Genomic DNA, 27616 nt, shown 5'->3' on the forward strand with positions numbered 1-27616 from the left:
GGTGCACTGTACTTCGTACATCCCACCATATTGTTCTGTAGAGCATCCCTTCTAGGAATCGGCGTCGGTGCCGGTATGGTGGCAGCGTTGAACTTATTGTAGCATGAACGATACGCCACTTGCCGTTTGGCTTCCGAACACAAAACGTGGGTGTCGAGTGGGGAGACTTGCTATCACGTACCATCCCTGCATCGTGCTTCGCACGATAAAAGGCGTCAATGACTCCGCACTGCTCATTAGGCAGGGGCCATTCGCGTGTTACGCAGTATTTGGTTCCCGAAACCAGGTCGATTTCATGACGCACACCTCGGTCCGGAGGTAGGACCGAAGGCGGGTCGTTGGAGACGAAGTCTTGAAACTCCTCTACCAAAGGATAGTACGAATCCAAGGGATTCCGTAGGATCGACGTTGTTATTGTGGGGTATTTTGTTAAATTATGCTAATTCATTCCTAATACTTCCTCTGTCCGAAAATATAAGCGGTGCTGCGGGGATTGACCAATATTAAGCTCAAATTTGACCTTTTCTGCTTGCTTACTGGCTAAAATTGACGGGTCGAGCCTGACAAGTCGATTGGTGGTTCTCGTGCGAGTTTTTGTTGAACAGAGCCAAAGTTATAACGGTAAACGCACAGCCGTCAAACCCCATTTCGGCTTTGACTCTTCGCCACTCCTTGTGATGGGGTCTGACGCTACTTCTGTGGCAAAGCCACGAAAGAATATCACCCCGCCCGAGCGTGCTGAGGTTATCGCTTTCCTCCTGCGGGTCAGCATTGAGCTACGCCCGCCTCCAGGCGCGATCGGCTCCAGCGCGACTAAGTATGGATGTAGTACTGACCAGATTTCGCGATTGTGGCGCCGGACTACCAAGGACATCAAAGCAGGAGAGCCGATCAACTACAACAGCGGCAGGAAGGGAAAGAGTGGCCGCAAGACGCGTTTAACGCCGGAGTTCCGCCACGCCCTCAACGACGCCATCGAACTTATCCCGCTAGAAGACAGGTCAGATATTCGTACTTTGGCGAATACACTCGGTATTCCAAAGTCTACGCTGCATGACTACTTTCTCGCTGGAGTATTTCGTTGCCACACAGCTCGCGCCAAGCCGATGCTTACTGACAAGCAGCGTATCGATCGAGTCAAATTTGCTGCTAGTTTTGTGCAGCGTGGTCCCGGTGTCTGTATTCGATTCGACAGTATGATGGAATACGTACATTTAGACGAGAAGTGGTTCTACTTGAAGAAGGACAAGCAACGGTTCTATCTTGGAGAGCACGAAGAGGAGCCCTACATCACCGTGAAGAACAAGAACTACATGATCAAAGTGATGTTCCTTGCGGCAGTGGCTCGCCCGCGATGGTCTGCGAAGAATCATTGTATTTGGGATGGAAAGATCGGTGTGTGGCCGTTTGCTGTTTATGAGCCTGCAGAGCGATCCAGCAAGAATCGAGCGGCTGGGACTTTGGAGCTAAAGACATACACTGTCGATCGCGACATTTATCGACAAGCGCTTTGCCGGATGGTCATACCGCGCATCAAAGCGGTATGGCCATCAGGCAAGCGGGTCGTGCTGCAACAGGATAACGCCAAACCGCACGTCACGGTTGATGACCCCGAAGTGCACTCTGCGTGCTCAGCTGGCGGCTGGGATATGAAGCTTACCGCGCAACCAGCCAATTCACCGGATTTCAATGCGAATGATCTCGGGTTCTTTGCTTCACTGCAGTCGTTGCAGCACAAAATGAAAGCTAAAACTATCGAGGATCTAGTCAACAACGTGGACGACGCTTTCGCTAAACTCCACTACACTGCTCTCGACAAAGTTTTTCTGACGCTGCAGTCAGTACTGCAGGAGACAATGCATATCGACGGATGCAACAAGTACAAAATCCCTCACCTCGCCAAGGACACGCTACGAACGAGCACTGGTTTGCTACCACCTTCATTGACATGTAGTGATCGAGTGTACGATAAGGCCAGACGTTTCTTAAGTTCGGTTGGGCAAAAATAAAAAGTCAAAACCGTACTTAGGCTTATATTTTCGGACACGCGCAGTAATAGACACCAGCTTATATTTTCGGACAGAGGAAGTACAATACATTTTCTGTTGTGTAATATTACGGCTCCCCGGTGATAATTTACGTGCTGGGGTATTTTTTTTTTTTGAAAAGTTGGGATTTTTTTATATATGGCAAAGTTGGGGCATTTTTTTATTCTCTCTAAAAATATATAGTAAAATCTAAATACATGGCTACCTAGCCACATACCGTATTCTTGTTTAGGCATGTACCCATCTCGTGTGACACTCACCCCTGTTACCAGGGTACGTGTAACCCCGTTACAACTACGTTCAATATCACGGAGACGCGCGTAAATTCCTTCATGTATCGACGACCATACATAAAGAACACACCGTACGGCGTACAATCCTGGATCTACAAATTATGAGGTACAGGATTGTACCTCATAATTTGTAGATCCATTCGTGCTAACGTATAACGATCGCGTACAAAGTTGTTGATGTGCACTGTACCAAACACTGCATCTGCTATACTATTAAAAATCAAAATTCTGTCTTCATTCTCCACTTTGCAGCGGTTCTTCAGAATAATGCATCGTGTTTAACTTTTGTGTTTTGAAATATTATTTTAGTTTCTGCATAGGCAAGGAAATAAACTTCCTCAATGCTTCCAATTATAAAACATCAAAAATACTCAACCTCTGCTGCTCTCAATTCGAGTCGATGTTTAAAATTTGTTTTCGGTGGTATTTACTACGCATTGGGCTGAAAAAACACAAGGCTCAAGTTTGCTAGAACTAGGCAGGTATCCACTGCGAATTTAATCATGTCAACACCTTGTTTACAATTGTTTTATCAGCATCCAAAATATTCGTCGAAAGGCATTTTTTGGAAGATGACTCCCGACCTCGCTCACTTCTACTCCTTCTTCATAAAGCATCAAGTTAATCCAGAAGCAGGTGATCTATCATGGAGTGAGACGCATCAAGAGCAAGCGCATCATAGCAAAATCAACCTGTTCTTTTGTATCTCGACTTTAGCCAATTCCCGAACCTAAATCTCGATGATCTGCAATTCGCTCGAAGAACCCCTTGCTTGTATCTGCCTTTTCAGCCTCTTTGATAAGCCTTGAGCCTGCAACTGTATATAGGTTTATGAAAACATACCCTCATGATTGCCACGAGTTAATTGATGGTGGCTCTATCATTTATGAAGATTGGCCCTGCTTTTGATGAAGTTATCAAAATGAGGAATTAAACCACTATATCTACTGGTTCTTGATACATTTTGGTTATGTAAATGTTGGGCGTGATTCAAACGGTGGTTGATAGTCTCCGCAGGATTTATAGAAGAATTAATCAAGTTAGGATTACTGAGCTGACGAAATAAGACAATCGAAGCTTCTCTTTAGGCTGTTATCTAGACGCAACTGCCGGGCAGGGAACAATTATGGATGAGAAACTCTGATGTTGGTTGTAAATATATTGGATTAAGTCTTACTTACGAGATAAAGTTGCAAGAAAGATTTTCGGTATCAAAGGAAAGATTTGGGAGTTATCTTTTTAATCATTCAGCTAGTCACAGCAAATACTCATGGCTGCATTTCGGGCAGCATTATCGGCAACATCGTTCCACTTGGATTTCCAATCTTTTTTATTTGTGTGAGCTTTCACATGAGTCCATCGAATCCGGCGGCTGCCCTCTTCAGTCACAAGCAGTTCGAGTAAATCTCGGTTTTGCACTAGAGCACCATTCGACTTGAACCAATTGTTCTTTTTCCACTTGTCAACCCACTCTGTCATTGATTGAATTAAAAGTTTACTGTCTGAAAAGATAAATAACATTCGAGATCTTTCGGGATCCTCCAGATTCGCACGTTTCATTGCCTCAAGCGCCGCCATATACTCCGCTCGGTTATTCGTAGCTCGTTTCTCTACCAATTGTTTGGCTACATTCCACTTCTCGCAGTGGGGAAAGATGCAAGCGTATCCTGCGCGACAACTTTCACGTCCGTTATTTAAGGCGCTTCCATCACAAAAAGCTACTAAACTATTAGGATCTTCTGGATCTGGATCTCCCGCCTCCCTCCCTTTTGCCACTGCATACCACGAACCTACACAGTCCTGACGTTTGTCTGGTACTAAGGTCTTCACCTGAGTTCTCTTTGACGTATCAATTCGATGTTGTTTTTTAATAGCACTTGAGTTGAACTCCTTCTCTACCTCAGCACACTCCTCCCTTGGTCTTTTAGAATTTGCCTTTACGTTTTGACACTTGTGGGCATCAATGAAAGCCTGCGCTTCGCCTTGGGTCTTAAATTTCTTGAATTTGCAATCAGCAAACCCTTTAACTTGCGTCTCACACTCTCTCCATGATGTGAAGATGCCAGTGGAGCGACCTGCCGCCACGGCGTAAAAATCGCTACTTGTCATAGTTTTTTATTTTATTGTAATTTGTGATCAAAGCTTAAATTTTGTTGAAAATCTAGAAGATCAATTATCATGATTCCGGAGACGTTACGATCCAAAATGATAGATGTCTATGAAGTGGAATAGAAAGATCAAGACGTACGATGAAGTTACGACGCCAAACACGTTGCCAAGTAATCGGTATGTTTATGCCTCAAATATGCAATCGGACCTGATACTACTGGACGCGATGAAGTTACAAATTGGCCTTCACCAGATGAACATTGCGAAGCGATAAGCTTCTGAAAAGTGGGACTGTCGAGTACAAATTTATCAAGAAAATTATGATCAAGGCTTGTCGTGATTGTCGATGCAGATTGTAAAACAAGGATTGAAACGGTTGGTTGGAATGCTTTCTCTATTATTACCGTACATGTGTACTAACTTTTGTGCCCAAATGTTTTTAGCCTTGACTACGCCAGTCCGGTGCATCGTTTGGAAGTAGTCTATCCTGCTCGTAATAAGTTTTTCCAGCGGCAGCGATTGGACCGCCACCAAAACATAGTCCGTCACTTCGGTACAAAACGAGAGATTGGTCAGGCGTGACTCCACGCTGTGGATGGTCAAAGTCTACTCGTAAGTAGGTTCTGGTCATCTCTTTTCCATCAAGATTATCGTCATCCACTAGTTCAGGCTGCCAATCGTGAAATTTACTTGCATTTAGTAATGCATCGTGGCTGGATACAAACGAGACGGTGCATGCATCCAAGTCTTGACGATAACGAACTCGGTAGTAGCAGCGAAGGCGACCGATGTGTTGAAAATCGTGAGGTAAATCTCCTGCAATCCAATTAAATTGTGCTGCTGAAGCATAAAGAGTGTCCGAGTACAGCGCCGGGTTTCGAGTGCCCTGAGCAATGAAAATCGAGTAATCGGACTTGCGCTTGCCAACTACAAACCACTTGGCACTCATTCCGTGAAGACGAGCGCCTTGACCAACAGTGTAAGCTGTAAACCCACGATGTGGGTACAATTTTGTGCCGTTTATGGCATGAAAGTATCCTTCTTGACGCTGGATGTACTGATGGATAAAATCCGGAAAGTTACGCTTGCCTATAAAGCAGATACCGACCGAGTCTTTCTTTGAAGCTGTGCATAGACCTTCACTTTCTGCGATCTGTCGTACTTGCGTCTTTCGCATTCCTCCCAGTGGAAATAGTACCTTTTCAAACGCTTTTCCATCTACATTAGACAAAAAGTAACTTTGGTCTTTAGTACTATCCTCGGCCGCAAATAGTTGCGGAAGTCCGCCTAGTTCTACAGGTCGCAATGCCGCGTAATGACCGGTTGCTACATAGTCAGCACCAATTCTCTTTGCGTACTCAGTGAAAGCCTTGAATTTAATCTCCCGATTGCATAAAATGTCTGGATTTGGTGTTAAACCCTCTTCATACCCTTTTAAACACGGAGCGAAGACCTGATTCCAATATGACTGAACCATATTCACCTGAATCAACAAATGAAGGAGTTAAATACCTCTTGGCGACATAATAATTAGCTTCACGTACCATCTGTGCCTCGATACCGAGCTGTTCGCATACTTTCTGCACATCTCGATACTCCAAGTCGACAGGACATGCTGAAACTCCATCTTCATCACTTGAATCCCAATTTTTCATGTATACACCAGTGACGTGATAGCCTTGGCGTTTGAGCAGCAATGCAGCAACTGACGAGTCGACACCACCAGACATTCCCACGACTACGTGCTTTTTCTTGGTTTCGCAAATCGCTGCGTCATTATACGTCGATCTCGTATCCAATACACGTTGGAATAGCTTCAGCGATCGATTAGAAGCGTTCAGTGCTCGAGAACATTGTCGTATACGCAGCATTGGCATTGACTGCTTTTACACAAGGAGTACACCAATTTGGTGTTTATACACAAATGATATAAAAACAGGTTTACCATGGATATAGACCAATAAGGCGTGAGCCTAATGCAGAAAAGTGGTGAGTGGAGTATTCCTCCAAAACTCGAGCATCTACATCATCTTTTTGCCAGTGATCAGTGGGAACTAAACGAGCTTGATAGCGACGTAGTTGCTCCTTCACATATTCTCGATTCATCAGCGTATCAGGAAGAAACCCCGTGTAAATGACCTCACGCGGGATTTGACCAATATGTTTGTAGCTATTCGCATGTGGAAGCCGCCAATCAAAAAAGATCACACTACCAGCTTCACAGCTTATGTGCTGGTAGCGATCAATGACAGCACGGTCTTCCTGCATGCGTAAAGGTGAGAAGTCTCCGAGACAAACTTGCGATCGGTACGAATCTTCAAGTCCAAGGTCCTGCTGTTTCAGTGCGTAATTCGCAAATTCTTTGTGAAATCCAGGCACACATTCGAATCCACCAGTGTTTGGCTCTGTATTGCTAGTTAGCACTGTGATGCACTGGATTGGTCGCCAACGTGGTGTTGCTTTGCCTGAATCATACATTTTGATCGGACAACAGTCCCAGTGTGGCGTTAATGACCTCTGCATTGGACGCGACTTTTTCGCTCCAAATCGTTTTGAAATTGCATCAGGCACGCGATAACATACGCGGTTAATGTACATGTATCCACGTTTACCATTAAATTTTCCAAATGGATGCTGAAAGTCCGAGGAATTATTTGCATACGTTGCCTGCCACAAATCTGTCATTGCTGCGAATATACGATCGTGTTCAGCTACTTTAAGTCTCCACGATGGGTAAAAGAGGTCAAGAATGCCGCCTGCACCTCCAGTACTTGAAAGTTTCTTAAGGTTTCTTCCGGTCTCTTTTAAATTGTCATGTAACTAACAAGACAAATCACATAAATTCTATTTTCTAAAGCGTTAGAAATGTGTAATCGACGTACCACGTCGTACTTAGCGAGCTCAGCGTGAAGACCATGGCGCGCTGCAGCCACCTCATCTGGCGTTAGGATATTAGGCACAACCAGTACACCATTCTCAATAAATGTTTGGATCTGTTCGTCCGTCAGATAGCGTTCAATTACAGTTGGAAGGGCATCGTCGCCTGAAATTCCGTGTTCCATGGGTAACGTTCTCGTAACTATAACCATTGGTTACCGTTTCTTCTGATTCTGTGAATTGCGACCAGAATGGAAATTTCTGAAAACCAAAGTAATAGACTTGTACCCCCCCCACGAACAATGCTACGCAATGTACTCATCATGGCATCTAGCGGCATCGTACTCTTTTCCAAAGAGTATGCAAACGCTGTCGCACAGGTACACATGACGCTTTTTAAGTGCTTGTAACTTTAGTATTAATTTAAAAAATTGGTGTACGCATGTCTGATTCTTTGGGTTACGCTGCGATGTAGCCTCGATTAGTCGGTTCGTTGATCACTGCAATGCTTGAATTTTCAAACAAAGCGAGTGGAGCTCCAGTATCGTATATTCAAATGTCTTCCGGTGCGTAAATTGTGACATTCAAAGCAAGTGACAAGTAGTCAATCGTGACGTTTTTAACGTTGTGTTTTGTGATTATTAAGTGGCCGTTACGATGATCACGAACGATAAACACAAAGTTTTTTGTGCCATGTTTCACGATACAACCGACGGCGCGAGTTATTCGGCATTTGTGGCGCAGGAATTATTGACAGCGTTCATTGCGCAGCATGGCGATGAATTGGGCAATATGGGACATAATTTACGCGACTTTCATCGCTTTCAGTATCGAATTCTTAGTGTAATACGCGATTCAGTGAAGCCAGTTGTTCGAAAGTGTGAGCTGACACAGTTCAGTGATTGTCAATTTTTTTTAAACCCCTGGCTAATTGTTGCGATGGTTTGTTTAGTACAAAAGCAACGTGGTATTTTAAAAGCAATGCTTGTAGTGGACGGTGCCGTGACGTGTGCAACAGGAGACGTGGATCCGATTGGTGTGTTGGCTAATCTTCAGGCGCTTGTTAATAGCTCAATTGATATGAGTATGTCATGTACTCTTTATGCTGCTTTTCATCATGTCCCTCAGGTAACGTTTGTGCTTGTAAATTCTAGTGTCATTTTCGGGCGACGATGTAAGCTCCATGACGATTCAAAGTGGACGAAATTCGTGTATACAAGTGAGCGTTGTGGAAGGAACGGATGCTTTAATTGTAGTTCATAAAAAAGGAGCACAGACATCGAAGAATACGGCAGCAATAGATGAGTGCGTTCGAGCCTTACGTCACGGTATGTAAAACTTCTATGCATTCAAGCAAGAATTAAACATGCTGACACACTGATATATCATGCCATTTACAGTCTGTGCATTAGCACGTACATTACAACAAAATTCACGATGAGACTCAGTCAGCTCTAACAAGTTTGATGTCAGGAAATCAAATTTCGTCTCTTGTAGCAATCAATTCTTGTATGTTCGTCGTAACTTTTGTCATCCTATTCAATAGATAAATAGAATCACTCTTGGCTCTCATATTGGCCATGTTCCTAACTTTTTTTACTTCCTCGTCCATAAAGAGAATCCGACTTAAACTCATAGAAATATAACAATACTAAAGAATGACGTCTATAGAATTTAATCTTGGCATGCTCTTGTACTAGCAAAGTCTGCAGTACACGAGCATAGATGCGAGACCGTTTGACCAGAGACTTAAGATCACAGTCCGAGCTTCAAATTGCCAGTGAATATTAAAATATTCGGAAATCTCTAAAAATACCGGTTTTTTCAGAACTTATGATTGTCCAAATTATCTGATCGTACGTCGTAGCATTTCTAAATTTTCTCATTATTACAATCATGCACCATCGAACTGTTCAGCGTCTTCTATTGCTTCGTCAAAAGAATTCATGGTATGCTACGCGGTATACGTCGACATTAGGCGTATCTATTCCATCTAGTCAACACACACTTTATCAGATTTATAAGCAACTTGTTGCTACTGGTACCGTGACGTACGACCCTTTTCAAGTGCATGCTGTGCACCAATTCGACGCATTATATGACCAAGTTGTAAGTTACAATGGTCCAAAATTGAATGCAATTGAAACAACTTCATCTTCGTGGTGGCAGAAACTAATACGTAAAGAAGACAAGACGGTACACGAGCGAGGACATGTACCAAAAGGTTTATACGTTTATGGTGGTGTAGGATGTGGAAAGACATTTGTAATGGACATGTTTTTTAACAGTGTACCAATTGAAAAGAAGTTACGTGTTCATTTTCATGCATTTATGCTTGATATTCATAAACGTATGCACGAATTGCGTCAAGAAGGTTTTCATGAAGATCCAATTCCACATATTGCAGACAATTTGTTGAAAACAAGTTGGTTATTATGCTTTGATGAGTTTCAAGTTACAGACGTAGCAGATGCTTTAATCTTAAGAAGATTATTCTCTGCACTTCTTGCAAGGGGATTTGTTATGGTTGCGACGTCGAATCGACCACCGTGTGAGTTGTACAAGAATGGACTACAACGAGAATTGTTTGTACCATTTATTCATTTACTTCAAGAGCGCTGCAATGTTGTGTCACTCGAAGATTCGACGACAGACTACCGCGTATTAAAGAGTGCTAATCATGTGGAAAATGTCTACGAATATCCAATTACTTTGAAAACACGTGCTGTAGTTAACAGTGAGTTTATAACATTTTGTCGTGGTGAAAAGATTGTGACGACCTGTGTTACAACATTGGGACGTCAAGTACAGATTCCAGAGGCGGCTGTAGCTGCAGCTGTATGTCGTTTTTCATTTCAAGACTTGTGCGATAAACCACTTGGTGCCGCAGATTATTTGGCAATCGCAGACGTGTTTTCAATTGTGTTTGTTACTGAGATTCCAATCCTCAATGCTGAAAACCTGAACCAAGTGCGACGATTTATCACGTTTGTCGACTGCATGTACGATCGTGGTGTTCGAGTGAGAATATACGATTTGAATTTGTACTTTGGTGAAAAAAAAGCTAATGCATTTTTCATTTGTATTGATTAGCTGCATTGTTTGGCTATGGAAAGTCCTGAGCGACTTTATCAAGTGGATCGAAAGATGAAAGCCCATGTCGATGAGGTCTTTGCATTTGATCGTACAGTTTCTCGCCTGCTTGAGGTACGTACAGTTTTGAAACTGATTCGAGACTTTTTGTACTGAGTCAAATTTGTATCATTTAGATGGGAAGTGAAGCATATTTACTCGCACATGGAGGAAAACAAGAAGAATTTCGAAATTTGTCTCGTGCTCACTTACTTATGGCGAATAGTAACATTGAAAGTGCTAGTGGATTACCACAAAGTAAAGAAGAGGATCAAGCGGATGAAGAGCCATGGGGCTGCAAGCAGTGGAAATTAGATCTGGAATCTGATCATTTTTGAACTTTGTATTTATCCTGTCATTAGAATCTTATCGAGTAACTTATATCATTTTTGACAAGACTGCTAAGAATATTGCTATATTTGTGTTTTTTATAAAAAACACAAAATAACAAAAATCATTTATAACGAATGTTGAATATGCACTGCGTCCGACCCTTTGGTCATCCACGTTCGAGTTCCAGAAGCTTATCATTGTATCGCTAATGATCATCAGCAAGAGCTCGACGTCTTCCACCATCAGCAAGAGCTCGACGTCTTCCACCATCAGCAAGAGCACGACGTCTTCCACCGTCAGCCAGAGCTCGACGTCTTCCACCATTAGCAAGCGCTCGACGTCTTCCACCATTAGCAAGCGCTCGACGTCTTCCACCATTCGCTAGCGCTCGACGTCGTCCACCATCAGCTAGTGCACGGCGTCTTCCACCAGATGCAAGCAAATCTTCATCTTCATAGTCGTCCTCCTCTTCCTCATAGTTATCTTCTTCATCGATAATATCTGCTGCCTCAAGAATATACGCTAGAGCACGCGTCTCTCGATCCGCAAGAAGAGCATTCCAGTCTCCACTTGCTGTTGCGTCATGATTCTCAGCAGCAAGTGCTCGTTCCTCGTCTTGTGCATCTTGTTGCTGCTTATTCGTTTCGTCTGCTTCGAGTGCGGGACGAAAGGCAACGGCAGCAATCGTTGGGGTTGCAACATGGAGTAATGCCATGCCAAGAATTGTTGCTGTCGCAATGATCTTCATTTTTAAGTGTTGAGACGCTCTTGGGAAATAGAAAAGTGAATCAAGACTGATGTCCATATCTTTGCTCGTTAAGCAGTCGCGTGTATCTTTGTTGGTTTCATTTTAAGCCGACGCAAAGATCTTCTCTCATTGTCATCTTCAGTCATAGCGATGGTATAACGTGGATCTCATTAAGATTGCGACCTTTCATCGTAGAAAGATACAAGAAGTAATATATTTCTACTTTATTAAGATAATTATATTTTATAAATATTTACAATCTTATTGTTATTCTTCCAGAACATACATAGACTGCATGTTATTTGCCCGAAAGCAATCGTAGCTAGCATTGCTTTGTTAGACTAGGTCTTGAGATGAAATATGATATGATAGGACATGATCGAAGAATCAAATGATCAAATAATTGCAGGACAATTGTCACTATTGCTGTGCAAACATTAACGAAACTCAAACAATATATTGCAATAAATTTTTGTTTTGATTTCGAAACAAAAGACTTCTTAACGACGACGTCTACCTCCAAAAGCAAGAGCTCGACGTCTACCTCCAGAAGCAAGTAGTTCCTCGTCCTCATCTACGTATCCATTATCAATCATGTCGGCTGCTTCAAGTCTGTATGCAAGAGCTCTTAGCTTCTTGCCCCCAAACAGAGCGTTCCAGCCATTGCTCGCAGTTTCCTTAAGTCCATCGTCAGCAAGAACTCTCTCCTCGTTTTGAGTGTTCTGTTGCTCATTTTGAACTTCATACTTTTTCTCCACTTCAAGCGACCGAGTGAACGAGACAACAGCACGCGACGGAGCTGCCAATACGAATATCGCCATTCCAGCAATAGTAGCTACTACACTGAATTTCATTGCAAGATACGACGAGTACAGCTGACAGGATCTCGGTGAATTAGGAAGTGAAAAGACTTGAGATTCCAGAAACCTCGATAATTATTACATGCTAGAGAAAGTCAAGTCTGTTAATGTTTGTAGCTGAATCGTCGCCAATATCTTTATCATTTTTCTTCTTCGTAGCTTTTTAAAGGGTGTATCATATGATCACTACCTCTGTCATATCTTTCGAAGTCAACACGCGATCTTTGTCTATCTCCCGATCCGCAAAAGATCTTAGCAATAGTTTTCAAGATCGTAATTATTACTTCTAAAACAATAAAATAATTATTGTGGTTCCAAATTTGGGAAACCTTGAGATTGTCAAGATGAATGTATCCATTAAAAATTCGAGTGACAACTTGCTTAAGGCTTTTGCAGATGCCAACAAACATAATGGACAATAAAACCAAAAATACATGAGGCTGCTTACAATATGAAAAGATTGCATGATTGGCTCTGAGCAAACCAATACGGCCACCCTCTGCATTATTAAACTGTTAAACCTTTCAGATCCATACTCTGCTGTTGTTCAACACATCAGTTTTCAAGTCATTTCGAAACGCTTGTTGTCGAATCATTACGTCGCAAACCCTCTTTCTCAAGTGCTTGAATCAATAAAAGCAAGAATCGATTCACTGGAGTAGCAATACCATATCGTTCACCGCCTTGAACAAGTCGTCCAGTAATCGCGTCAATCTCTGTTCTATATAATTCCATAAAAATAAACAACTCCCCACAACAATATCGAAAAAAAACTCACCTCGAACCGCGACGTAAATCTGCTAGCATAGAGCATATATTTGTACCAGTATTGTTCGCCACCTCCACGACTTCATGAAGCAATTCCTACATATCCTGTTAACAAGATTTCAAATCCTTCATTACCGTGTCAACCGTACATCCTGAGAACATCCTAATACAATCTTTTCGCTTTGAGCAACTGCAATAGCTTCTTCAACCACCATCTTAATACAATCTCGACTACTTTGGCTTGAAATGACACTCTAGAATTCAATAAAACGTGTGAAAAATCCAAACAAGATCAACTTGATCAAATACATACCGAATTTGGAGCATTGAGTAACGACGCGAGAGGATTAATCGCTGCATTAATAATCAACTTTCGCCATTGCATTCCTTGCATTGCACTAGTCTCCAACACCTCGCAGCGTAGACCTAAACTTTTGTTTTTCAACAAATTTCGATTAAAAAAAACACTAAACAGCGTTACCTGCAGCTTGAAATATCTGCGCCACGACGTTTATTCTCTTCATTCTTTTACAAGTTTCAATGTCATGACAATGTACTTGAGTCATTGGAGCAAGAAATGTCATTCCCGTTTCTAATCCACTCGTCTCGACACTTCCAAAGTTAATCATCCGTCCTCCAATAAATGTCACGCCATTTAGAAATTGCCAGGACATTTCCAAATTTTTAGAATTTTCTGGCACTTCATGTCCAAGTCCATTTTGTAAAAGAATACATATTGCGTCATTTTGTAGCATATGTCGCTTTGTCTCCCAAAGCTCTTGTACTACGTTTGTGCTATCGTATGCCTTCACAGCCACAAGTAATACATCGACTTTATCACTCGTTTGATTGTCATGACTTGTTAGTGTACGAATTCGAACATGTGGTGCATTCCAAACTGTCGCCAATTTATTGCTTGGAGCAATGCAAAAATGTAGCGTCTCCTTCTTTTGTCCTTGTAGAATATTCAATTGAAAGGTTTGAGATTGGACCCAATTTTCAAAGCGTTTGGGTCGAATAAAGGCATCTACTGTAAGTTTTGGGAACTTTGTCGTACCCTTTAAGTTCGTAGCCAGTAACCCCAATCGAGTAAAGAAGATAGTCCCAATAGCTCCAAGTCCTAGTACTCCCACTCGTAATCGACTTGAAGACATTGCTACATCATCGTCTTGAACGTGGGATTTGGAGTATTTAAAGCGTCGAAACGTTAGATCCCCACGAGGCTTTCTCCAGCTCCATTTTCTCAACATTATGGCTATTTTCATCCGTCCCATTTTGAATGGTATCTATTTTTTCTTAATTTTCAAATCTCCATCGAAACGACGCAGTTCTTCTTGAATGTCTCGTGCTCTAACGATCGAATTCTCTGCGGCATCATCATTAGCAATTGAGAGTGCAATCATTCAAAAATTATGTAGTCAACAGAATGATACGAAGAATTCGAAAGAATTGTATGAAGACCCAGACTTTCCATCAAATGACTCGAGTTTATACTTTGATCCGAAGAAACTTCCTGACTATGCTCTTTCAATTCGGACGAATGTTTTCTGGTATCGACCTAATGAATATACTGCCGATCCTGATTACTTTAAACGATCATCAGGATGTGGACTTTTACGTGAAGGTTTACTTAATGATGCATGGTTACTAGGTGTCTTTGCTGCTTTAGCTCTCCATCCAGATAATTTAATTGAACAACTCTTTGTGTCGGAATCTTTACAAGACTTTAAACACTTTGGAGTTTATACGTGTCGATTTTATAAAGATGAAAATTGGATCTCTGTGACTACAGATACACGAATTCCATACTCCATGGAGCTTCCTTTTCAAGACAAGAGTGAACAAAGTCGACAATTTCGACAACCAGGATCTGTACTTTATGGTAGTAGTTGTGATCCGAATGAAGTGTATATTCCATTACTAGAGAAAGCGTATGCAAAGTTACATGGTAGTTATCAAATATTAGATGAAAAATATGGAGGTGGAAGTGGAGGAAGTGCTGGATCGAGTACTGGTCGAATTCTTGAAGCTTTTCTTGACTGTACTGGTGGTAGTGCTCATTGTATTGCTTTACAATCCCAAACACAAGCTGGAACTTCATCTAGTACCACATCATCATGTCCGTCACTACTTTTGTGGAAACAGATTATGCAGTACCATCATGACAAATGTATCATCACTACACAATTACGACAGCTTGCATTTCATGCTCAAGAGATTACACCAATGGGGATTCTCAAAAATCGTCAGTACGTGATTCATAAGATGCTTGAAATCAATCTTGTACCTCTTTCGTCATCGATTTCACCACCTCAAGAGATTTTACGATTGATTAAGCTTCAAACAGTTTGGGGTCGTGGAATGTGGAAAGGAGATTGGTCGAATGACGATACGAAATGGGATGAATATCCACATGTTGAGGAAACATTACGTTCGAATTTAACTTGTAATTTCTCACGCTCTGGATCAGATGGATGTTTCTGGATGAATTGGGAAGATTTGAGTCATACATTCACCGAACTTTTTGTTGTTCATATCTTTCATTCAAATCTGCATCAATATTGTATTCGTGGTGATTGGATTGGTCCAAGTGCTGGTGGTGGTCCAAAAAAAGTGTCTGGAATGACACAAATTGAAGATAGTCAAGGGATACAATGTAAAGAAATCAAGCTTGAAAAAACGCGATGGAGTTGGGTACACGATGGAGACCCAAATTGGCATCGTAACCCTCAATTTCGGCTATCAGTACCATTTGATGAAGTAACAAAAACTCATGCATGTGTACGGAATGTATTAATCTCACTTACTCAACATGATATTCGACTTTATGGTGGTGATAATTACGCAATCAATTTTGTCATCTTACGAAAAAAAGTACCACTTGCATTTAAGGATCCACCATCTGTTTTATGGGAATGCAATCGTCATGAGGTTGTGGCAGAAGCTCATTCATCTGAATCTGATTCGATATGTAGTACACATGGAAATGTGGGAAGTACTATATCTGTTCTCAATCCAAGTACCAATTCACTTAAAGCACTTCCAGAACGTGAAGTAGTCAAAGAAAACATCACGTTGTCATCACAAAACGTTTATTATGTTGTTCCATATACAACAAGTTCAAAAGTTGAAATGGAATTTTTTTTACGAATTGTTGCTTCTCATCCTATTCGAGTCGAGCGAGTTCCTGAACTTTTGTCAGTCTTTTGTACTGGACGATGGCGAAGTTCAGAAGATTCAAAGGATGAGAATCATTTGAATGAATTTTCAAGTGCTGGTGGTCCATTACTTTCATTACCATTACAAGATACTCATGTAGTCAATAAAACAAATGCAACTTGGTGTCAAAATCCTCAATTTTGGATTCGATTTGCTAATCGAACTCGTTCTGAACGTCGAAAGCTTGAAGAATTAATTGCATTGAAATCTTATGTAACAATTAAACTTGTACTTCGAAAGACGTCACATCGTGTATCAACAAGTAAATCACGACAACGAGGGGATGGAATGAAAGATTTTACTCATATGATTGGAATTACTGCACTTCGAGCAACATCAACTGAACTTGTTGGAGGGTCAGGATCTGCAGCAGCAACACATCTTCGAATACATTTGAAAAGTAATCGTACAGATTTTTTAGGGGAATCGATTGTTTCACCATTTGCGAAAGCTATTGCACGTAGTACTAAACGGAACGAGAAGAGCATGAACACTTTGTTACATGATGATAAAGATGATGAGAATGAAGCTACCACTGGCTTTGATACTAGTCCATTGCCAACGCCAAAGCTTGTTGTTCATCCAACAGAATGGTGTCGATTATCATCATATACTAGTCCATCTATTGCATGTCTGTACCTTCAAAAAGTACCAAAAGAATGGCTTTATGCATCCAACGAATCAAATGATCTTGGTGGTCTCATTGTCGTTCCAACGTTAGGTACAAGTGGAATTGAAGGTTCCTTTGAATTACAAGTTGATAGTGAATTTCCATTAGTAGTCGATGAAATATCACAAGGTTTCAAAGCTTTTCAATGTCTTCCTGGAGAGTGGACGAAAGCAACAGCAAAAGGATGTCATCTTCATTCGGAATGGCAACAAAATCCAAACTTTGAACTTCATTTTCAAAATGTACGACCAACAAAAGTTCAAATTACACTCACACGTTCTGATCGTGAGTGGAAATCTATGTGTCAACGAGATCCCGTTGGAACAATGATTGGGTTTTATTGCTTTCCAAAATGTCGTGAGAAATCAATGCGTTTGGAAGACAAAAAGACTTTCATTTCAATCAATGGACGAGCATGGAGAGAGACCGAATTTGTACCTTTTCATTCTGTCACTTCCCCACAAGATCTTATGCTTCCAGTAGCATCTCAAAATACTTATGTGATCATTCCTGCAACGTATGAACCTGGAAAAGTAGGAAAGTTTATACTCTCTGTGCAATGTGATACAGACTTTATACTTACAGAAAAATTGGATTAAAACGTAAATTTTACAATATAATGTTAAAGTTTAGCTTGTACCAGAAAAGTTGGATATGATTGGAGAGTCCCACCACGATTGTGTACCCGAAAAGTTGCAGCGGAGATGGTTTTCCGAGTCTATTTGAAAGGTTTCGGATTGGTTACTCTCTTCATCATCTGTATCCTTTAATACAAGATGATGACAACCCTTTCTGTTGTTTTTCACATTCTTCATCATCTCAACGCAAGTTAGAAATAAATCTGCCGAGTCACTGCGCTCACGTCCAAATGTTTCTTGTCTTTTTAACATGTCGACTCGTGTAATACCTTTCGATGTTGTGCTTAATGCGTTTGTCGAGGTTCCAAACCCTGGTAACCCTTCCCATGCTGACTGATGATTTTGCAAACTTGGTCGATCTTGCAACAAATTGGGTATCGAGTGGTGTGGTCCACAAGTCGAAAAGAATAACGTTGAATTTTCAATTGAAAATTGAGGTTTTGGAGATGGTAGCGTCATGGGCATGGGCAACGGTATCATTGACATTGTCGTACGTTGTGATAGTCGCAAAGGTGAGAGTAACAAGGGTAAACTTCCACCTGTACCAGTTAATCCAACTGGTGAACTTACTGAAAGTGGCGATGGCACTGTTAATGTTGCCGATGCAACTGTTGCATTAATTGTTGAAGGTCCTATGAAAGTTGAAGTTGTACGAGAACTTGGTGGATCAAAATGACGTTCTTCGACTTTAGCTGCTTGACGACATCGACGACGATACGTTGAGTACCAATGATTCTTAATTGCATTATCGGTACGACCAGGAAGAAGTTTTGCAATCTCCGCCCATCGATTTCCAAGTCGTTCTTGTGCTGCAAGAATTAATTGAGTTTCATCCATTCGCCATGGGGATTTATTAATATTTGGATCGAGAAAATTAAGCCAACGGGTACGACATTGTTTTGGGGTACGACCTGGCAAAAGTTTTGCAATTTTGGCCCAACGTTTTGTGCCACAATCGCGTACAAATTGTAAGATCACGTCATCATCTTCACGTGTCCAGGGACGACGTTTGTCTAATGTGGCAAAACTTTGCGAATTAGATGGCGAGAAACTTAACGAATCCATTTTGAGTCTTTAGACACTGTCGCGTGGCTTACTGAACCATAAGTGGTTGGTGGTTTGAATAGTCTCAATGACCTGAAACGGATCGTCGAGTACCATTGGCTGCTTTCCCGACCAGCCGCATATAACGGTCAATGGGAATGAAAAGAGCCATACGACGTTTCCTAAGAAAAACGAAACTTAATAACTTCCTGGGGGTTTCTATTTTTGTATGTATTGGGTTTATATGATGTTTTTAGTATAAAACCTTCAAAACTTGACAACGTCGCTGCGACTGGGAGTGACGTCAGTGGCCGTTCAGCTTTTAGAAAGAAACTGTCGAGACCGCTACGATGGTCGCAATTTTATCGAAGATTAACAACTGGATAGAATAATTTACGTGAAGTAAGAAGGTCGTCTCAGCAGGTATAAGAAACTTCTCTTCGTTCTTTCAACTCTGTAGATCTTATGTGAATAGAAAATTGATATTTATCAAAGATGTTCGAGGATTGATTTCCATTGAATGAGTTACATAGTCGTTGATATTGCTTCTCAATACATACATTTCTAATTGGGTTGCAGATTTGAAATCTAAGAAACTGTATCCGATCCTCAAAATTTGAAATTTACGTATAACTCCACACAATAAGATTTCGACACTTGTCGAGTCATTATGCTCGACACTGAGTCGAAATTTGATCAGAGATCAGGCGGCGACTTTCAGCTCTCGCGACTTGAAAGTGTCTAATTATTTCTATCACAAGGGACAGCCTCTTCTATCCGCCTTTCATTAGCATAGATAGTACCTTAAAACTCGCAGCCATGTTGATAAAAAATGAACTTGTAAGATAAGCTAACAATTGAATATGCGGATCAAGTCCAAGAGATCAAGACGCGACGGGAAGAGTCTGCTCATATTAGTTTATGCAGTGAGCACAACACAGTTTACAAAAGATAGGTAGAGTAAATAATAGTAATTCTGGATTATTTTAGAAATACGAGATGTATCATTCATTTACTCATATTTATTCATTCTTCTGTTCTTCTTTAAAAGTGATCCACTGAAAGAAGGGAGATGTTGACTCTACATCGTACTGGTGGTAATATTCACAAGAGGTATCTCTTGTGAACAATTGTTTGCTTACGCTTACGTCTCATCGAAAAAAGGTGAGCTCATTGACAATGTGAACCGTATTCTGGTGTGCGCACACAATTACACAAATGTTACCGTGGATTTTGACAATACATATCGTGCGATGGTCTACGTCCATTTGTCCCTTAGACTAAGAGTCAAACCCAGAAATACCCAAGTATGGCACCATGATACAAATACTAGAATGGATGAGAGAGGATACTGGAAAGAACACTGCTAGTTTCACGCAACAGCTTACAGGGCTTTATTATCGCAGTTACTTAGAGCAGATACATTTAGTATTAGTTTGAACGAAACTTTATTGAAATATTTATGTCATGATGATTTGAAAGAGCAAAGAATTCTATGTTGCGCTCCTTGGTGGACCGTATGATACCAACTTGATCCATTTATTAACGCGGATTCGTTCAATAAGAAATTTCTCGGTGCGAGCCTCTCGTAATGATTAGTTTATCGAATAGTTGACAAACGAGTTGTAGTTGACTGTAACCCTTTAAAGGTGGAAATCGATAACTAAACACGCTAAATAAGCCCTTGTCTCTGGTTGTGTCCACGGAAAACACAAATGAGGCCTAAGGGCTGAAATCGTTCTGGAGGTGTCTATCCAGGCGTCAGTGGGAGCCGGCATATCTAAAAGAGTTGGAGCTCACAGCCTAGGATTGTTGGTTGCCAACATCAACATCCGAGCGTTATGAAGCTGTGGAATGTCACGGTAGGATGAGATGCAAAATGCGATACGACACGCGATCACCTTAACGAGAAGACAGTAAGCGGGGGTATTAAACGTGCCAAAGACGAATAAGAAATTTCTATCTCTTGCTGCGGGGCTACAGGACTAAGTATCAAAGGTGTAACGCTTCCAAAAGTCAAAGAATTTTGGCAGCGTGGGGAGTTACTAATCCTAAACCTGGATTCGAGATGTATCCCAGGTATGACGTAGCATGCCCTCATTAGGCATGGATTGACTGAAAGTCGGAAACGTTATCTGTCATGCACTTCACTCCGAGTGAATCCCTGGTGGTACATTAGCCCAAATCTTCTTAGAAGCAGAATTGCTTTTGGTGCGGGCTCTTGCATTAGCCAGAATTGAAGAGAAACGATCTAACGATTTGCTCTGAGAAACGCTAGCCAAGCAGAAGCGGTAGCGGTTCGCGGTCTCAGGGTAAGAAGAGATGTAGCGAAGTGAAATTCAGCTAAGTCGCGGTCCCCAAACTGTATCTTCGGCGGGAAACAAATACAGCTGTGAGATGAAACCCCTAAATACCAATCTTGGTGCGCAACATCTGTTAGAAGATGCTATTTCAGCTGTGTGTCTACATTTTTGTGCATCAAATATTTTTTTTGTCAGATTAGCTCAGTAGGTAAGGTGTGGCGGCACTACGCTTAATACGAAAGTTTGATCTCTCACAATCAGCACCCGCGAGCAGTGCTCAAAAGTATGCGCTCAGATTAGCGGTTTGCCAGCATAGGCAATACTACTTTTGGCGCCGACGCGCCTCTATCTGGTTTGCATCATTAGTAGCGGTGATTTGCGGGCAGATCTCGCAAAGACAAAGAATATCGTAGATTAGCCAGCACAAAGAGGTAGCGGCCTGGCCAATTTGTGCAAATATCGCGTAATTTATGCTGGTATAGAACGAAGCGTCACTTTTTCTTTGAAAGGACGTCAGATGGTGTTGGGGCGCAGAAGAAGAGAAGGATTTACGGTAGCGAACGAAAGCGTCATGTGTGTCTCGAATTCAGCTCTTACAAATCCAGATTGGCAATCTAATATTTTTACAAAACATCCGCATTTGCCATAGGCTTCTCAATACTTCAAGCAGACACCGATGGGCATGAAAGCGGGATCGCGTTTGGGTCCTTCCAGCTTGAAGCGACAGAGAAAAATTATTCTATCCATGACAGGAAGCTATATGCAATGGAGTATAAGTTCAGGACGTACGTGCATGGCTCTATGCCATTTGTAATCAAGACAGATCATGCGTCGTTGCACAAAGCGACGTCATCGCCAGAGTGTGACAAGATAGTTATCCTTCTATGTCAAGTATACCATTGATGTTATTAGGTCGAATTGATATACTAGCTGATGTTGCTGATTGTCGCATGTCGCGATTGTGAGGCAGCCATTCGATAAGGCATCACGAACCGTGGATAGGTCTAAAGCACGTTGTGCTGCACCGCTGTGATCTTGTGAAAGAAAAACATATAGCGTCTAAATGACACTTTATCAAAGAACTCGGTTGCACACCCGTACCGCTGTTCCTGATCTCTTATTCTAAAGTTTGCTGTATTACAGCAATGATTAACTTGACATCAATGAGGAACATGATACCCAATGGTTGGTCATCTCGAAATCGAAAGGCCATGATGCTCTATAGGTATTGCTGACCCAGCATGTATATTTAAAAATCACATATGTGCGCACAAGTGAAAGGTGTTAGTAGCTTAAACCATCGTTGCATGCGATGGCACCTTTGGCCATCCTGCAGGGCCCGGCAGAAAGGTGGCAGTCTGTCAGTATGGACTTAGTTCTCGGTCGTATGAAGACGCGTCCAATAGAACCGATATCGTGATATTGATGGACAGTCTGAGCAAGATGACTCATATCGCTGTTGCCGGCGGTAATATGACCGGTAGGGATACAGTCATGTAGACATCAAGTTGGATACGGATCCGAACCATACAGCGAAGATCTGTCAAACATTGTTCAAGGAACTAGGCACCAGACTGGATATGTTAACCTCTGGCCATCTACGGCTAAATGTTGAATGAGAACGCTTCAATTCGTTGCGGGGGATATTTTTTGAAGCAATTGCGCATAAAGACCGTGGTGCTCGAGTCGGTTGCTTCTGCTCGCTGAATTTGCGTTCGATAACGCAGTACTGCCTATATCAGTGATTCTTACATAAATTGATTGGCCACTCGCTCGAGTGCATTCGACACCACAACATGGTGGCTTAATTGTTAGTGGAGGAGAAACTTGTCGACCGTTTTAATTTGCTGAGTTCAACCCGGCTACACTTCGTAGCAAAATCAGTGACTTTATATTAGCGAGATTGAACGTCATGTGCAGGGTGCGCGAAGCTATCACTGAGGGTCAGGATGTACAAAAGCAAGACGTCGATGCAAGAAACAAGTAGGATACGTGTGGGCCAAAATATTTTTTTTTACCGAATTTAGTTAACCTACTTACAAGCAGTTGTCTGTGCTTTTCAAGTCTGAGTTGTGACCGCTCGACATCGGACAGTCCACAGTCATAGCAAAAGTGGTTTACTTTTACCTTTGACATTCTAAAGCAAACGAAAACACATCCTGAGATCCACGTCGGCTCGGTCAGGTTATACCACGATTCTGCTCTTACGAGCTTGTCGAATGGGAAACGCTTTGTTTTAGACGATGCGGTGTCCTTATCATCCCCTGTAGCTGAGCTACCTTCTGCTTTAAAGATGCAAAAAGATACTGTATCGCGCAGGGGGGGGCTTACGCAGTGTGTTGGCGAAACTCAAAAGCGAACCCGAGCTCGGGCTCAATCTAGCACCGGACATACGCCACGACTCTCAGAATAATTCGACCTGCCGCCATCACCTAGTTAGCATAGGCAAGCCAGCCGCGAAAGATTCGACTCTGCTGGCACAGATCTTGAGCAGGGGGTATTTCGTGGAACCTTGGTGGGTTGGTGAATACACCAGAGCTGGTAACAGTATCCAGTGAAATGACTTTTTTAAACAGGAATTTTACGAGAGTTTGATGTCAACCTCAAATAAAACGCGTGAGACTGTACGGTTTCCTCGCCCCAGTGCACGAGTCAAGTACGGTAATCATCGGCACTTTCGTCAGCTTCAAGAATCATAGGCTATTCTTTCATGAAGGATATAGTTTTCTCTAGCAGCTGTCACTCTAATAGATGAAAAGTGATAGTGTGTGGGGATATAAAGTGCTCGCGAAGCGTTATTCTGATACTCATTCTAATCTTGGCGTGAGCAGAGTGCTGGTACACATAGGCATGTAATCGCGACATAATGAATTGGACAGGAGTCAACGTGACTCTTGCGCTTGATCGACTTGCTAATTCAGGTCCATCGTTGGTGACGAGCTTGCTGTCGTCATGAGCTCCCAGGCGGTGAACTACTACAACATTTTCTACGCCGAGAAAGAACGTTGAACTCGCAATTCGTGCAAGGGAAGGCTGAGCGCGTTCGATGCTTCCATCTCGTTAACCGGTTAGAATGTGTGAGGGCGGAGGTTTTGATATGACTCGGAATTACTTCGGCGCTCCGCAACGGCAATTTCTTTTAACGTGTCAGTCACAAAAAACCGCGCCTTTCTGGTCATTGAGCCATTTGATTAAGTACAAACGCGGGATATCATCATGTGGGGATGCCCTGAGGAAATAGGCATGGTAGGGCGGAGTTAGACTCCAAATACAGTGGTTCTTGATTAAGTGGTCATGTTTGCACAGTGTCTTTCAAACATCAAATGGATAGTCAACCCAGTTTAATCCACACTTTAGGGGGGGTAAGGGGGAAAGTAGTACAACACAGTTGTGTACTTACTCCTTACACTTTTAGTATAATTGTATCACATCAATACTTTACGATTGTACAAATTTCACGTTGCACTTGTAAATATTGATATGGACTGAGGTATCGGTGTTTGTGAAAAAGTTGGGAATCCATGAAAGAGATCACTTTGGTACACGTGGAGTGCTAGCCGCACGTTGCGTGACGAAGGCAGTTTTGTTATGAGATATGGTAAAGCGTGTATCTTAAGTATCAGTCTAAGAGAATATTATGAACAATAATTGATATATCTCACTTTTGGAATCGCAGATTTAACTAAGGTATTAGCAACAGTAGAAGGTCTCGGTTCCGCTACTGAGTGGATCGTACGAACCTAATTTGTGCATTTGTGAATGCGGTCTTTTTGCGTCAAAGCTTCTTCTGTTTAAGGTGCACGAAGCTCCGTTGAAAACAACCTGTGCGTTTGACTTCTTGCAAAGGTCTATCACTCTCAGCCACATCGGGTCCAATTCATGGTGATTACTATGGTACTTTGACTTTACTTCTGAGCCTTGCTCAAAATGTGATAGTTAATTGTGTAATAAGTAGTCAAGCCTTAACAGGGCCCACATCCCAAAACACCTGCTATCACCACAATGGTAACACTACTGAGGTCAAAACCTACCCTGTTCAAACGCCAGCATGGTCACAGGCTATTCTGTTCACAGTTACATACTACCATTAATATCGTGGCGCCGTGCATTATGCACAAAGAAAGCTTTGCCCTGGGGTGTTTGCGTCCACAAGTTCCTCTCAGGTGTGAAACCAAAACACTCTTGAGTAATGATTAATTTTGTTCGCTCTGCGTTTAAAATGAAGCTCAACAATCTGTTAATTGGTTGCTGAACGGTACCCATAGGCTGTACGTATCGCTTTATCAATGCGCGACGTCACTGTTGTGTCATGCGCCAATTCATAAGATAGGCGACGCATTAGCGCATCCGCCACAACATTAAGCCCGTTCGCCTTGTGCCTTGCACGATGATAATTTTCTTCACCGAGTATTTATTCTGTAAAGAGGGTGTGCATCGTGTCTTTCAATTCAAAGGCAGTGGTGACGATGTCGCGGTGCGCACGACGCATAAATTTTCGAATCGCAAATGCTTTCATGTTCAACAGAGCTTCCCTGAACTAAACAAGCGTATTTACTCTTGACGTAGCTTCTCTGAACTGGACAAGAATGAATACTCATGTCTAGCTTAGGTGAACTCTGCTGCAAGAAGCTCCTGGATAACTCTTTTCGGTTACGGCAAACTGAACAAATCTGAAACACTGACGATTCTACCCATTAATATCTGCTTGAAGTGAGACCCAATCTATAACAAACGATAGAGTGTAATCGCCAGTAAAAACTGGAAAATCTGAGTTTGAAGCGCTAGAATCGAGGACCCAATCGGCATTCTCTCATAGCATTAAGGATCGTTACTTTCGCCGCATCCCCACAACCATTTGACATCTTTTGTAACAAGATTTGCGCATGTTGACATGAACGGTACTATACATAACAAAGTAGTTGATCAATATCATCCATTTTTTTAATTTAATTTGGTGACCTATCAGCGGCGGCCTTGAGCCAGGCGGATCTGCAAGCAGATCTTCCTTTCAAATAAAGATTCCAGAAAAGCAAACATCGTCGGCCCACAGATACTTGTCTACATTAGTAAGAGCCCTGCTAGTGTTTGACGCAGATATTTACAATCATTTTTGTGGTTCGCGGGACAATTGACGAATCTATCTTCAAAAACGATCAGTGTTGTATGGCCGAAATAGCTTCGTCACCAGACGATTGATCATCGTTGGGGTGTAAGGCAGTCCTTGAGGCATAACCAGCCACTCTCAGAGTATCCCGGTAGTAGCACCCACTGATGTGAGAGAAATATTCCTATCCCACATGAGCAGTGGAGAAAACCAATTCAGTTGAGAGGGTTGTAGCTAACCACGCTGAGCCACAGCACATTTCTCCCAAGAAATGGCGTTTGTGACGGATGAGTGAATGCTTAAGATTGTTAGAAGCGCACGCAATTTCCACTTACAGTAAGTCTAAAATGAAAGGTCAGCACCAAGTTTTACCATTTTTTTACCCTCATCAAATTAGTTTTATGCTTTGCACAGTCGAAAACGTATACAGATATTCTGTTATATTGGTAAGGGCCGATAACGTGTGACCCGGTATTGGACTCCAAAATCAAGTCAATGTTATGACGATCCTGGGGAAACATATCAGCATGTGATCGATGTGTGACTTCTCCCTAAACACTTTCTTAAATGTGCTGTATTTGACATAACATTGGATGTCGGCTTCTATTATCATCACAGCGCACTAGTCAGTCTTGTCGAGCTCATCTTCCATACATGAATCGGATCATCTGCTAAGGCGTGCGATCCATTTGCTCAGCAACCTCGTTTTGCTCCAGTTATATTACACTGTGATTACTTGGTCAATTAACTTGCACTTTCAGACAGTTCCTCTATGTTATCATTGATTTCATACCACCTTCACCTTCATACCGGTAGTCGTAGTAGCGTCTTGACAATGAATCATTATCACCTCATATATGTCGCTCTTCTTGCGGAATGGAGTAATTTTCATGTTGCGGCCTCCTATGATGATAAGAATCGCTACGTACCTGAATAGATTTTCAGACGTTGAAGATATATACCCACAAATGTTTGTGCACACCAAAATATTTAAAGATGCGTTTCCCTGAATAAAAGGTTTCGTCATTGATCTTGACAGCTAGCGAGTATGGTTGGCCATTTCGCTTGCTCGCATATGATTACTGGTATTATCAATGTGTAATCGACCTTTTCCTTTTTAGTTATCTTGTTCATTGGGTATGTGCCGTACGATTCATGACTGGTCGTCGATGCCAAAGTTCTGCATCAGTATCCACTAAGTGACATTCATTTATAACGTCTATGTTGAACCTTGTTTGTAGACAGCCCCTACTGGCAAATCCTTGCGCTTAATCATTTACTCGTTGCGGGATATTTCTCCGTCGTTCCGCGCGCCGTCGCTGCTGTGAAAGACAGCTATTTTAATCAGACTTTCAGCGTGTGAGTTAATTTTGGATGTGTTTTAATCCACGAGCATCCGTTCGAATTCTCATCCATACCATACCATACCATACCATACCATACCATACCATACCATACCATACCATACCA

General features: G+C 42.0%; 12 protein-coding genes across 12 annotated transcripts; 4 read left to right on the plus strand and 8 right to left on the minus strand.

Moving 5' to 3' along the window:
- Positions 1-677: 677 nt before the first annotated feature.
- On the plus strand, positions 678-2009 carry PHALS_00076 (uncharacterized protein; the record flags this gene model as incomplete). The annotated part of the gene is made up of 1 exon (XM_024727547.1): positions 678-2009. The coding sequence occupies one exon, from the start codon at positions 678-680 to the stop codon at positions 2007-2009; it is 1332 nt and encodes a 443-aa protein (XP_024572110.1).
- A 1583-nt stretch (positions 2010-3592) lies between these two features.
- On the minus strand, positions 3593-4450 carry PHALS_00077 (Ribonuclease H; the record flags this gene model as incomplete). The annotated part of the gene is made up of 1 exon (XM_024727558.1): positions 3593-4450. One exon carries the CDS (start codon positions 4448-4450, stop codon positions 3593-3595), a length of 858 nt encoding a protein of 285 aa, XP_024572111.1.
- Positions 4451-4889: 439 nt separating this feature from the next.
- On the minus strand, positions 4890-6327 carry PHALS_00078 (trna (5-methylaminomethyl-2-thiouridylate)-methyltransferase; the record flags this gene model as incomplete). Its single annotated transcript, XM_024727569.1, has 2 exons — positions 4890-5933; positions 5995-6327. 2 exons carry the CDS (start codon positions 6325-6327, stop codon positions 4890-4892), a joined length of 1377 nt encoding a protein of 458 aa, XP_024572112.1.
- A 64-nt stretch (positions 6328-6391) lies between these two features.
- PHALS_00079 (Phytanoyl-CoA dioxygenase) lies at positions 6392-7539 on the minus strand (the record flags this gene model as incomplete). The annotated part of the gene is made up of 2 exons (XM_024727581.1): positions 6392-7270; positions 7333-7539. 2 exons carry the CDS (start codon positions 7537-7539, stop codon positions 6392-6394), a joined length of 1086 nt encoding a protein of 361 aa, XP_024572113.1.
- A 90-nt stretch (positions 7540-7629) lies between these two features.
- Positions 7630-8768, plus strand: PHALS_00080 (uncharacterized protein; the record flags this gene model as incomplete). Its single annotated transcript, XM_024727592.1, has 6 exons — positions 7630-7707; positions 7803-7893; positions 7974-8207; positions 8280-8411; positions 8482-8655; positions 8728-8768. The coding sequence occupies 6 exons, from the start codon at positions 7630-7632 to the stop codon at positions 8766-8768; spliced, it is 750 nt and encodes a 249-aa protein (XP_024572114.1).
- Positions 8769-9223: 455 nt separating this feature from the next.
- On the plus strand, positions 9224-10797 carry PHALS_00081 (hypothetical protein L914_20781; the record flags this gene model as incomplete). The annotated part of the gene is made up of 3 exons (XM_024727603.1): positions 9224-10348; positions 10421-10534; positions 10597-10797. The coding sequence occupies 3 exons, from the start codon at positions 9224-9226 to the stop codon at positions 10795-10797; spliced, it is 1440 nt and encodes a 479-aa protein (XP_024572115.1).
- Positions 10798-10997: 200 nt separating this feature from the next.
- Positions 10998-11540, minus strand: PHALS_00082 (RxLR-like protein; the record flags this gene model as incomplete). The annotated part of the gene is made up of 1 exon (XM_024727614.1): positions 10998-11540. The coding sequence occupies one exon, from the start codon at positions 11538-11540 to the stop codon at positions 10998-11000; it is 543 nt and encodes a 180-aa protein (XP_024572116.1).
- A 500-nt stretch (positions 11541-12040) lies between these two features.
- On the minus strand, positions 12041-12394 carry PHALS_00083 (RxLR-like protein; the record flags this gene model as incomplete). Its single annotated transcript, XM_024727625.1, has 1 exon — positions 12041-12394. The coding sequence occupies one exon, from the start codon at positions 12392-12394 to the stop codon at positions 12041-12043; it is 354 nt and encodes a 117-aa protein (XP_024572117.1).
- On the minus strand, positions 12394-12969 carry PHALS_15285 (uncharacterized protein). The gene has a single exon (XM_024727636.2). The coding sequence runs from the start codon at positions 12903-12905 to the stop codon at positions 12687-12689; it is 219 nt and encodes a 72-aa protein (XP_024572118.1). The 5' UTR covers positions 12906-12969; the 3' UTR covers positions 12394-12686.
- Positions 12968-14442, minus strand: PHALS_00084 (2-dehydropantoate 2-reductase; the record flags this gene model as incomplete). The annotated part of the gene is made up of 5 exons (XM_024727647.1): positions 12968-13121; positions 13179-13264; positions 13318-13422; positions 13482-13594; positions 13650-14442. 5 exons carry the CDS (start codon positions 14440-14442, stop codon positions 12968-12970), a joined length of 1251 nt encoding a protein of 416 aa, XP_024572119.1.
- Positions 14443-14506: 64 nt separating this feature from the next.
- Positions 14507-17656, plus strand: PHALS_00085 (Cytosolic Ca2-dependent cysteine protease (calpain), large subunit (EF-Hand protein superfamily); the record flags this gene model as incomplete). Its single annotated transcript, XM_024727658.1, has 1 exon — positions 14507-17656. One exon carries the CDS (start codon positions 14507-14509, stop codon positions 17654-17656), a length of 3150 nt encoding a protein of 1049 aa, XP_024572120.1.
- Positions 17657-17686: 30 nt separating this feature from the next.
- On the minus strand, positions 17687-18760 carry PHALS_00086 (myb-like dna-binding; the record flags this gene model as incomplete). Its single annotated transcript, XM_024727669.1, has 1 exon — positions 17687-18760. One exon carries the CDS (start codon positions 18758-18760, stop codon positions 17687-17689), a length of 1074 nt encoding a protein of 357 aa, XP_024572121.1.
- Positions 18761-27616: the final 8856 nt, after the last annotated feature.

Source organism: Plasmopara halstedii (assembly GCF_900000015.1).
Source record: "Plasmopara halstedii genome assembly, contig: Scaffold_110, whole genome shotgun sequence".
Lineage (NCBI taxonomy): Eukaryota > Oomycota > Peronosporomycetes > Peronosporales > Peronosporaceae > Plasmopara > Plasmopara halstedii.

Excerpts from the sequence above, each read along its gene's own strand:
- PHALS_15285 (XM_024727636.2), bottom strand. The coding sequence starts at position 12,905 with ATGCAGAGGGTGGCCGTATTGGTTTGCTCAGAGCCAATCATGCAATCT.